This window comes from Epinephelus lanceolatus, chromosome 10 (genome assembly GCF_041903045.1).
Source record: "Epinephelus lanceolatus isolate andai-2023 chromosome 10, ASM4190304v1, whole genome shotgun sequence".
Taxonomy (NCBI): domain Eukaryota; kingdom Metazoa; phylum Chordata; class Actinopteri; order Perciformes; family Serranidae; genus Epinephelus; species Epinephelus lanceolatus.
The window spans coordinates 38215835-38228205 of NC_135743.1; the positions used below are offsets into that span (position 1 = coordinate 38215835).

A 12371-nucleotide genomic window follows, 5' to 3' on the forward strand; every position below is an offset into this window, starting at 1 on the left:
CTAATGACTTTCACCCAGGAGGTGTTCCCTTCCTGTAAGACTGTAAAGCCAAACCCTGTTCTTTTTTCTCTAAACCCAACCATGCGCTTGTGTCGCCTAAACCCAACCCCTTTCATGTGTTGGCGAAAGATAACCATGTGCATTCGTTGTTGCAGGAGAAAAACATCAATTTGCAGTGTTGTACTGATATAGCACGTTTGTTTCGAAAGAGACTGTATGCAAACTGTTCACTTCCTGTGAAAACTGAAGTGTATTTTGAAAACAGGCAATGCATGTAAGAGGCTGAAGTTGGCTAGACATCACAGAATGTCAACAACCAATGCACCCAGGGTACCTTGCACGTCATATCTCAATGTGGAAAGTCCATGACCAAATGTTGATATGTGACAAGGTTGGAGTGAGAATGTGTTGCAAAACGTACGTACATCATGTTATGGGTGATAACTACATAAATATGTTGAGTTAAAAGAAGTTAACATTTACTTTTAGTTTCACATGAAACATAAAATGTGGTCTCGCAGGTAAAAGTCCTAGGTGTGTTTGTTTGACCCAAAGACTCTCTTGCTCTCTTTACTACCTAGAGCAGGGGTAGGCAACCCGTGGCTCTGAAGTTGCATGCAGCTCTTTAGCCCTTCACAGTAGCTCCCTGTGGCTTTGACAAAAAAAAAAACTATATTAATATCGGTGACTTTTTAACATTCTAAGTTTAATGTATCTTTGACGCAGGCCTTAAACGATTCTTACATGCTCCTATTGTAAATATGTGTAGCCTATACACAGAATTTTAGAAAAAAAAGTTTTAACATTCTGTCAACTAAAATGTGCTTGATATGTCTACAGCCAAGCACCTTTTCTCAAAATTTTCCCTTACCTCAGTAGCAATGGTTAGTCTTGAATCTCCCTATAGGCTAGCTAAGAAATGTTGTACTGATGATGGGGGCACTAGAGTAGACAACAGCCCAGTTGCTAGAAGAAATGTTGGCATTGCAGGTTTGTGGAAACCACAAATAGGCCTACATTACATTTGTATGTTTCATACGTATCATATAAGCATTTCTATAGTGACGTAGTACACGAACTGACTTCGTCATCGCGAGGCGGAGGGGAAGGTGGGTGGCATGTCACCTAGGCGCAACGCCTGCCAAGTTGCAGGCCACTGTTCCAGACCAACAAACAGCAAAACCAGTTGTTTTAGCGACCTGCTGCTGTTCTAGGCACCAAACGTTGGTGTTTATTATTTCGACCCCTGGCTGTTTTTCCAACAGGGACAGTGCCACGCAGAGCAATTGTCCATCACTGCTTTTCCCAAGACTGGACATTTTAAGCCAAAACATGATCTTTACTGACCATAAACAAGTGGCTTTTGTGCCTAAACCTAACCACATGTGAACCACAGCATTTCGAAATGTAAAGTTTTTTTTGAATCCACAGATAATACTGTACAAAGTTAACATATACTTGGTTAGCAGAAATATACAATGCCAACATTTTTTTCTGGCAATTGGGTTTACAGACAAATGAACTGTTTTGTCATTTAGGCTAGAGGGCTTGTTGGCTCAATATTTCATCAAATATGTGATGTCACCATGTCAACTTCCCTGCATAATATTGTTTTTATCTCAAGAAATTAAAGCTATGAAAGAAAAGCAGTGAGAGATTGTGCTTCTCCTTCTGCCTGAATGTAGGCTCAGACCTCTCCGTCTGACCAGCCATCTCTATGGTTTAAACAGACACATAGTTTCCTATTCACATGATAAATGATCATCAGTTCAGCAGACACGAGTGGCAAACAAGCTCTCAGTCTCCGTCTGCCTCTCTCAGACACAGGGTATGAATACATGCACATATACAATCACACTCTGCTGTTCACATACTGTAGCTGTAGGCCACCATTCAGTTTCTTAAACATCATGTTGTTGGACAGGAAGGAGTCTTTTTCCATCTCAGATTCTTTACATTCTTTCTTAACAGCACGGCCCATTTATAGCAAATGGCCTAAGCTAATTCCCATGGCAGTGACTTCTAGAAATGGTCTGTTTCACGTTGTTTCACCACAAAAGTCCCTTCCTGAACAAGAACATAGGCTATATCTTATCCAAATAATCACAAGAGGTTTGACAAACAGCCCTGTTACCAAACATATGTGACGTCCTTGACATCTGAGCTCTCATGTCCCTTTGCCAACAAAAATAAAGATTTCCTAAGGTCCTCTCAAATCTTACAGTGTAGCATTCCTCATTTCCACATCTACACCACACAACCACTCTACAGCTGAGGCTGCGGTATGAGAGCAAACTGCTTCTTTTCTAGTTATGGAGAATATGGACCACATGAAATCAGATAGATCTAACAAAAAAAGGTGACTGAGATGAGACGCAATGAGTTACGGGTGGAACAGCAGCGCTGTCACCAGATGAAAATGTCAGCATTGTACATTTCTGCAAACCACAAATATGTTACATTTGTATGTTTCATACACATCATAACCACATTTGTAAAGTGTCATAGTATGTGAGCTGTGAGGGATGGTGGATGGCAAAAGACACAGAATGGCTGCAAAATATGGTGGTGGCTGACATGAAAATGTGAAAACACAGATTGTCTTATCTACAGCCAGTGTTTGGTTGGTCTGTTCCTGGCTCCTGTAGAAACATGGCAGACTCCATGGACAAGGACCCACTCCCTATGTAGATACAAACATATTCTAAGATAACGAAAACACCACTATTCTTATTTTCAGGTGATTATACACTAAAGAAAACTTACTTACTATATTCCATTTCTGCCAAGGTATCCCCTACATCTTACACACTGGACCTTTAAACCCTTTTTTTTTTTTTTTTTTTTTACAAAATATGGGAAACTCCCCAACTAAAAAACTGGCTGTGCCAATTTCTCACTCGATATTAGCTCATCACATTTCAGTGATGCCAAAGATACACTCAGCTGCCAGTTTAGGTACAGCCTGTTAAAACTAATGCAGTCCAATTCAACAGTCCAGCTATACATCCCACCTTCAGGAGGTAATCAATGTTAACACAATGTTAACACATTGAATTTCTCCTCAGGGGGATTAATAAAGTAAATAAACTTAAACTTAACTTAAGTTTTTGTTGAAGTAGTTTTAGAGAGGTGTTGAGTTAACTGTATAATCATTTTGGAGGATGAAGTTTGTGGTGCTTTACTGGGAAGCAATTCAAAGATTTATTGATTAAAGAAAATGGCTAACACAAACAGTGCATCAGAGTACTAATGACGAAAAATGGCTATCCAGTCTGATTATCAGTCTGGTACCAATGTGTCTGCCCTCACATCTCACTTGAACACAGTTGTGGATCTCAGCAGGTCTGTCACACAGAATAAAAGAATCTACCAACCAACCACAGCAGAAACATGTCTGCCACATCAACACAAAGCATCCTGGTGTCTTATCACTTATTCAGTAAGCAATGCCACTGCCTCTTGAAGACAATATACTGGAAAGATTCCAAAAGCTTCGAAACCATGTGGCTGTTTGACAACAAGGACACAGCTTCTGGTAGCCATCTGCAGTAGGTGCACTCACTGTTACTTTAACTCAAAAGAGCAGCCAAGCACGATTCCCTTGTCAATACAAACATAACATCCCAGCATCCTTTGGACCTATTGACTGCCTCATCAACCAGCCACCTACAACAGCAACCTGAGACAGAATGCAGGAGGAATCAATATGTTATACAGGGCTGCAGAATAAACACCATCACAGTGTTCCTGGGACAATAAAAGTAATCTACAGGATGAATTAAAAACTGTTTTGGGATTAGATGAAATTGTGGCAACAGTGGTGCTTTAAGCATCCAGGGTTGGTCAATATAGCAATATTTACTGACAGGCAATATAAATTTATCGACCGTTTTGCCACACCACTTATACTGAGGTAACTGTCCCTATAATATCTCTGGTTGGTTTATACCGTGTTGCAAAATGTTGCAAATAAAAGAGCAGGACTGCTTTAAAACATACTCTCTATACTGTATACTCTATATATAAGCCAGAAGAAAGTAATCAATTAACTAAACTCCATAACTGCCTTAAAGACATAAAAACTTGGATGAGCACCAATTTCCTGATGTTAAATTCAGACAAAACTGAAGTTATTGTTCTTGGCCCCAAACAACTCAGAGACTCTTTATCTGATGACATAGTTTCTCTAGATGGCATTGCTCTGGCCTCTAGCACTACCGTAAGAAACCTCGGAGTAACATTTGATCAAGATTTGTCTTTTAATTCTCATTTAAAACAAACCTCACGGACTGCATTTTTTCATCTGCGTAATATTGCGAAAATTAGGCCTATCCTGACCCGAAAAGATACAGAAAAATTGGTCCACGCTTTTGTTACCTCAAGGCTGGATTACTGTAACTCTCTATTATCAGGTAGCTCTAGTAAGTCCTTAAAACCTCTCCAGCTAATTCAGAATGCAGCAGCACGTGTACTAACAGGAACTAAGAAACAAGATCATATTTCTCCTGTTTTAGCTTCTCTGCACTGGCTCCCTGTAAAATCCAGAATTGAATTTAAAATCCTACTGTTAACTTATAAAGCTCTAAATGGTCAAGCTCCGTCATATCTTAGAGAGCTCATAGTGCCATATTATCCCACCAGAACACTGCGCTCTGAGAACGCAGGGTTACTCGTGGTCCCTAAAGTCTCCAAAAGTAGATCAGGAGCCAGAGCCTTCAGCTATCAGGCTCCTCTCCTGTGGAATCATCTTCCTGTTACGGTCCGGGAGGCAGACACCGTCTCCACATTTAAGACTAGACTTAAGACTTTCCCCTTTGATAAAGCTTATAGTTAGGGCTGGCTCAGGCTTGCCCTGTACCAGCCCCTAGTTAGGCTGACTTAGGCCTAGTCTGCCGGAGGACCCCCCTATAATACACCGGGCTCCCTCTCTCTCCCTCTCTCTCTCTCTCTCTCTCTCTCTCTCATCCTATTACTGCATCTTGCTAACTCGGCCATTCTGGATGTCACTAACTCGGCTTCTTCTCCGGAGCCTTTGTGCTCCACTGTCTCTCAGATTAACTCATATCGCAGCGGTGCCTGGATAGTGTGACGTGTGTGGTTGTGCTGCTGCCGTGGTCCTGCCAGATGCCTTCTGCTGCTGCTGCTGCCATCATTAGTCATTAGTCATACTTCTACTGTTATTATACATATATGATTATTATCACACATGTATACTGCCAGATAATACATAATTTCAACATAATGTACCACAGTAGCCAGAACTATAACGATAATATTATTACTTTCAATAATGTTGTTGTAAGCTACTGTTATTACCTGCATCTCTCTCTCTCTCTCTCTCTCTCTCTCTCTCTCTGTCTCTGTCTCTCTCTCTGTCTCATTGTGTCATACGGATTACTGTTAATTTATTATGCTGATCTGTTCTGTATGACATCTATTGCACGTCTGTCCGTCCTGGAAGAGGGATCCCTCCTCAGTTGCTCTTCCTGAGGTTTCTACCATTTTTTTTTTCCCCGTTAAAGGGTTTTTTTTGGGGAGTTTTTCCTTATCTGCTGCGAGGGTCATAAGGACAGAGGGATGTCATATGCTGTAAAGCCCTGTGAGGCAAATTGTGATTTGTGATATTGGGCTTTATAAATAAAATTGATTGATTGATTGATATCATAAAACTGCCCACGGATAGGGAAGACACTCTAGAGCTGCTGCAGCAGCCAAGCATGCAACAACTTTGCTAAGTCCATAAACACTATTGGGGCTGCACGGTTAAAGGATAACTTTGGTATTTTTCAACCTGGGCCCTATTTCCCCATGTGTATATGTGTGTATGATTCATAGGTACAACACATTCTAAAATTGGCTCAGTATTGAGGGAGGCGGATGCAGCCGGCAGCCGCGAAACGAGCTCAAACGGTAACGGGGGCAAATGCGTCCCGTATAAGTTTGCGCATTGAAAGTGCTTTTTTTTCGCCACTGACCGGTTCAGATCGCCAGTGTTATCTCTGTAAATAGCATACTAAGCGTTTCTCTTACCCTTCACTTGCTCTGGGCTGTGACGTCATTTCGTGAGAGCTTTGCTTGTTGCCGGAAGAAAACAGATAACACTGGCGATCTGAGTGACACCCCTCGCTCCTCCACCCTCTTGTCCAAATATGTACACTTCTGACTCCAAAAAACCTATATGGCAATGGCTAAAATACCAAACTCAAGGCTCCAAAACAGGATTCTACAAACTAGTGGGTGACGTCACGGGCCTAGCTATGTCCATTACTTATACAGTCTATGGCCTAAACCTAACCACAAATTAATCACATTGAGTTGGTTGTAAAATGTTGTAAAATACATATTGCTTTAACAATTTTTATTAACATTTCTGTCCATTTGCCATCACAAGTACTGGTGTGACCATACAGCAAACAGACACAAATGCTACCATACTCATTAGCATCCAAAAAAAAGCTTTGCAGCATCCACAGTAAATCAACCCCTTAAAATGATATTGAGGATGCTGGGAGTTAAACAGTCTCCCACTTTAAACACATGAAAGCAATGTTTTTTTGTTTTTTTTTTAATATGCCATGCACCTGGCACATTTACACACCACATTTCACCCATTTAACTTGAATTTTTCCACTGAGCCCGGATCAGGGGAGTGAGGGTGTTTTTAGGAATTTTAGGCACATGGCTGCATCATAATGCATAATGGCCTGCTCAAAAAGAATGGCAGTGGCCATAAATGTGCACAAACCTCAGCTATCAAACTGTAAACATTTTTAACCGTCCTTAGTCATTAGCTCACTATGTGTGGACTAACCACTCTCTGCTGTTTGACCACACTTTTTAACAATGCATTTCCACAGAGACAGATCATTTACAAGTATGAAAAATGAGGATTTTGCATTTCAGTCAGTTTCAAGGCAGTTGTGGGATGGCTGTGAAACAAGTCTGGTGCCCTGGGTATACTCATACAGAGTGAATCTGGTTGGTGCATTTGGTGGTGTCTCATTGGCCAGCCAGGGAAGCCCTGTGATGGCGACTGACCCTAAGGGACGTCTCTGAGATGAGAGGGAAAACCACCATGCTTCACACATGAATATATTACACACCATATGCACTGAGTAACAGCAGGATCCACATCCAAAAAAAAATCAACTGCAATGCAGTCCTGACAACATCTGGCCAACAAGACCTTGATGAATAATTTTAGTGAAAAATACAGCGTACATAACTTTGGTATAGCCCTGAAACTGGGCCAGTGATGTCACAAGCTCCCTAAAATTCACTTGTTTTCATCCTACCTCATCAAAGCCGCTGTCCTCTTTCTTGAAAGCTGCAAAAAGAAGAAAGGAAGAGAGAATCAGACAGTGCCTGTATTGACATCTTCTGAAGAATGAACAAAATAAAAAGTCTAATGGTAGAGACGCAGCACAGCACAGAACCGTGTCACTGACATTCATTCTGCTGTTATTAAAGCAGTGCAGGTCTGAGTTTGGATTGAGCTGAGGAGGAGTTCACTAGGCTTGGTGACACCTCAGTTTTGTCATGGAGTTTCACCGCAGGAGGGAGGAGAGCAAGATTAGCAGGGATGGAAATTTCTGAAAATTACTGAAATATTCTACACAAGCAACAATGGCTGCAACTAACAATTATTTTCATTATCAACTAGTCGTCCAATAATTTTCACAATTAATCGATTCTATAAGTGCTCATCACAATTTCCCAGAACCCAAAGTAACATCTTTAATTTCCTTCTTTTGTCCAACCACCAGTCCAAAACCAAAAAGACTCTTCATTTACTCTCATAAATGACAAAAAAAGCATCAAATTCTTACATTCAAGGAGCACGAAGCAGCAAATGTTTTACTTTTTTGCTTGAAAAATGACTGAAACACTTAATGGATCATCAAAATCATGGAAATTAATTTACTTTTAACCAACTTATTAACTGATTGACTTTCATAGTAGCACTACAAGCAACAATTTGAACTTTTATGGATTTGTATTTGAAAATAGTAGTAGGAACTAGGACATTTACAATATTTGTTAAGAGAGCTTATTTCATCATATTTTATCATTACCACCAACGCTTGTGTCTTCTTACCAAGCATACCAGCATTGATAGAATTGATGTTTTCCTAAAATAATGCTGAATGGTAAGAAATTCAAGTGGCATTAACAACATAACATCATGGGCTCTAGTTTCGCAAACCGGGCGAGGCGGGGGCGCAACGCACCTGCGTTTCGCCAACTGGGTGTGGCCAGGCGGATTTTGCAAGTTTGGCACACTGTGCACCTGGCGCAGCTACTCCTCTTTCCCACCTCCGTCCCCCCTACCTGCGCAAGTCGGAAAGAGGGAGGAGGGGTGGGTGGAGAGGGTTTTACACACATCACACCAATCAAATGAGCCCCTCTCCTCGCCCTTAAATGCGCCGCGCGAAGTCGTAATGAGAGTTTACTCAATTCGCCATGGCAGAAGAGAGCAGCAGCGTCAGACGGCCAAACTTCTCCCAGGAGGAAACTGATGTTTTGGTCCGGAAGTTCTATGCTTGCAGTGTCCAAATATACGGAACTGCGAGCAGACCTCCACGGGCTGATGAGGCAAAGGTAGCCTGGGAGGAGGTCACCACAATTGTAAATCAATGTTGCATTTCTCTCGTGCGCGCACGTTCTCTCTTTCTCTCTCGCAGTCTCACTGTGTTTCTTTTCTTTTGACTTTTCTAAGATGACAGATGCTGAATATATACTTCCTATCTGATGCTGTGACTGTTTGTGGTTGGCTGAGAGGGATGTGAACTCATTAGTTTGCAGCTGTGTTAATCAAATCAGGTTGGGTTTCCATTACGCGTGCCAAACGGTGCCAATCCCCTTTGATCTGACATCAGATGTGACGGGACAGTCGATATAGAGATACCTTTATGTGCTGATTGCAGATAGTTGCATTGAATAGTGTTTTTTTTGGGTATTTATTGCATAGTTAATGTGCCTGATATTCTGGAAACCTGCCTATGAGGTTTTGGTGACGTGTGCGCACTGTCTGCCGGTCAGTCAAACTTCGGCTTGTACCGGCTGCACTCTGCCTGCGCTGACAGTAGACCTGGTTTCAGCTGGCGAGCTTTTAGCGCACCTTCGGCGAAGCCTTAGGGCACGAAACTGTCACTGCGCCAAGCTGGATCTGTCGACCCCTCCCCTTGCTGCGCCGCCACACCCATGTTAGCACACCTCGGTCTGCCAAACTACCAAACTCAGCGCGCCTCGGGTTGCGCTGCTCGAAACTAGCTCTGCACGGGGTTCGCCACCCTGCGCCACCCTGCGCTGCGCTGGGAAACTAGAACCCCATGTCGTTGCATGAAATCTGCTTGAAAAAGTAGTTCTTGCTATGACAAACACATACTGAAATTCATGACATCATAGTCTTGACTTATAGTAGTTGTGAACAGCCTCCCCCAGGAAAAAGTCTAGAAAAAGTATGAGTTTACATATTACTGCAATGTGTTGCTGCTTTGAAAGCTGGAAGTTCTCTAAATGTGTATACAATGGAACTCCTGACTGAATTTAGAGTTTCATTTGTTAGGTAGAGCATGAGACTCTTAATCTCAGGGTCGTGGGTTCGAACCCCAAATTGGACAAATGAGCTTTAGCCCAACCAATGGGTTATTGGAAGTGCTATACCGACAACTTTCAAAAGAGGTCATCAGTCCTCAAATCACTTTCCCACAGATGTGTTGGACACATTACTGCAATGTGTTGCTGCTTTGAAAGCTGGAACTTCTCCAAACATGTATCCATTGAACTCCTGACTGAATTTAGACTTTCATTTGTGAGGATGACCTGTTGCTCAAAGGACTCTGACGCACCATGCCAAAAGCTGACCATCAGCCGCTGTCAGTGAGTGGGTGTTTCTCAAAGACAAGGAAGGATCCGCTAAACATGTAACCATTGAAGTCCTAACTGAATTCAGAGTTTCATTTGTGAGGATGGCCCATTGGTCTAAGGGCCCTAACACACCAGGCCCAGAGTCAATACTGTCACTGAGTGTCTGTGGCCCTAGCTTTTTGGTGTGTCCATGGTCATTGACCCTAGTCAGCCTTTGTCCTTGGCTTTTCAGCCAATTGAGCACATTGAATCAACAGCGGAGCCCTTGGACTTAACTCAGTTGGATGCAAAAGTCCAAGGGCTCCGCTGTTGATTCAACGTGCTAAATTGGCCGAAAAGCCAGGCTAGGGGACTGACTAGTTTCAATGACAACGGACACACCGCAAAAATCAGGTTGAGTGAAGGTTCTCAGCCCACTGCAGTTAATGACTGTGTATGCAACAAAACAATCCATCGATATTTCTGGGAATCAACCAAGATATCCAACTTGGTTTGGGCTCTTAGGCCATTATTATTAATCCAGCCACGAAATCTGATCCATTTTTATCACAAATGTCGCCCGGCTAGCTCAGTCGGTAGAGCATGAGACTCTTAATCTCAGGGTTGTGGGTTCGAGCCCCACGTTGGGCGAATGAGCTTTAGCCCAAGATTTAACCTGACACCAATGGGTTATTGGAAGTGCTATACCGACAACAATGCAATGTGTGCAATGTGTTGCTGCTTTGAAAGCTGGACCTTCTCCAAACATGTACCCTTTGAACTCCTGACTGAATTTAGACTTTCATTTGTGAGGATGACCTGTTGCTGAAAGGACCCTGTCGCACCATGCCAAAAGCTGACCATCAGCTGCTGTCAGTGAGTGGGTGTTTCTCAAAGTCAAGGGAGGATCCTCTAAACATGTAACCATTGAAGTCCTAACTGAATTCAGAGTTTCATTTGTGAGGATGGCCCATTGGTCTAAGGGCCCTAACACACCAGGCCCAGAGTCAACCTTCGGCCACTGTCACTGAGTGTCTGTGGCCTTAGCTTTTTGGTGTGTCCATGGTCAGTGACACTGGTCAGCCTTTGTCCTCGGCTTTTCAGCCAATTGAGCACGTTGAATCAACAGCGGAACCCTTGGACTTAACTCAGTTGGATGCAAAAGTCCAAGGGCTCCGCTGTTGATTCAATGTGCTAAATTGGCTGAAAAGCCAGGCACAAGGACTGACTAGTTTCAATGACAACGGACACACCGCAAAAATCAGGTTGAGTGAAGGTTCTCAGCCCACTGCAGTTAATGACTGTGTATGCAACAAAACAATCCATCAATATTTCTGGGAATCAACCAAGATATCCAACTTGGTTTGGGCTCTTAGGCCATTATTATTAATCCAGCCACAAAATCTGATCCATTTTTATCACAAATGTCGCCCGGCTAGCTCAGTCGGTAGAGCATGAGACTCTTAATCTCAGGGTCGTGGGTTCAAGCCCCACGTTGGGCGAATGAACTTTAGCCCAAGATTTAACCTGACACCAATGGGTTATTGGAAGTGCTATACCGACAACTTTCAAAAGAGGTCATCAGTCCTCAAATCACTTTCCCACAGATGTGTTGGACACATTACTGCAATGTGTTGCTGCTTTGAAAGCTGGAACTTCTCCAAACATGTACCCATTGAACTCCTGACTGAATTTAGACTTTCATTTGTGAGGATGACCTGTTGCTCAAAGGGCCCTGTCGCACCATGCCGAAAGCTGACCATCAGCCGCTGTCAGTGAGTGGGTGTTTCTCAAAGTCAAGGGAGGATCCTCTAAACATGTAACCATTGAAGTCCTAACTGAATTCAGAGTTTCATTTGTGAGGATGGCCCATTGGTCTAAGGGCCCTAACACACCAGGCCCAGAGTCAACCTTCGGCCACTGTCACTGAGTGTCTGTGGCCTTAGCTTTTTGGTGTGTCCATGGTCAGTGACACTAGTCAGCCTTTGTCCTCGGCTTTTCAGCCAATTGAGCACGTTGAATCAACAGCGGAACCCTTGGACTTAACTCAGTTGGATGCAAAAGTCCAAGGGCTCCGCTGTTGATTCAACGTGCTAAATTGGCCGAAAAGCCAGGCACAAGGACTGACTAGTTTCAATGACAAAAGACACACCGCAAAAGTCAGGTTGAGTGAAGGTTCTCAGCCCACTGCAGTTAATGACTGTGTATGCAAAAAAACAATCCATCAATATTTCTGGGAATCAACCAAGATATCCAACTTGGTTTGGGCTCTTAGGCCATTATTATTAATCCAGCCACAAATTCTGATCCATTTTTATCACAAATGTCGGCCGGCTAGCTCAGTCGGTAGAGCATGAGACTCTTAATCTCAGGGTCGTGGGTTCGAGCCTCACGTTGGGCGAATGAGCTTTATCCCAAGATTTAACCTGACACCAATGGGTTATTGGAAGTGCTATACCGACAACAATGCAATGTGTGCAATGTGTTGCTGCTTTGAAAGCTGGACCTTCTCCAAACAT

At 42.9% G+C, this 12371-nt stretch overlaps 1 protein-coding gene and 3 non-coding genes across 4 annotated transcripts in view; 3 read left to right on the plus strand and 1 right to left on the minus strand.

Annotated features, from left to right (window-relative positions):
• Positions 1-12371, minus strand: part of cdk14 (cyclin dependent kinase 14) — a 289130-nt gene that overhangs the window by 253746 nt on the left and 23013 nt on the right. Inside the window, exon 2 of the mRNA XM_078171996.1 lies at positions 7299-7330. Coding sequence (XP_078028122.1) covers positions 7299-7330 — 32 coding nt within the window. The remainder of the gene's footprint in view (positions 1-7298; positions 7331-12371) is intronic.
• On the plus strand, positions 10431-10503 carry trnak-cuu (transfer RNA lysine (anticodon CUU)). The gene has a single exon. It is a non-coding gene; the product is annotated as a tRNA-Lys (tRNA).
• Positions 11282-11354, plus strand: trnak-cuu (transfer RNA lysine (anticodon CUU)). Its single transcript has one exon. It is a non-coding gene; the product is annotated as a tRNA-Lys (tRNA).
• On the plus strand, positions 12181-12253 carry trnak-cuu (transfer RNA lysine (anticodon CUU)). Its single transcript has one exon. It is a non-coding gene; the product is annotated as a tRNA-Lys (tRNA).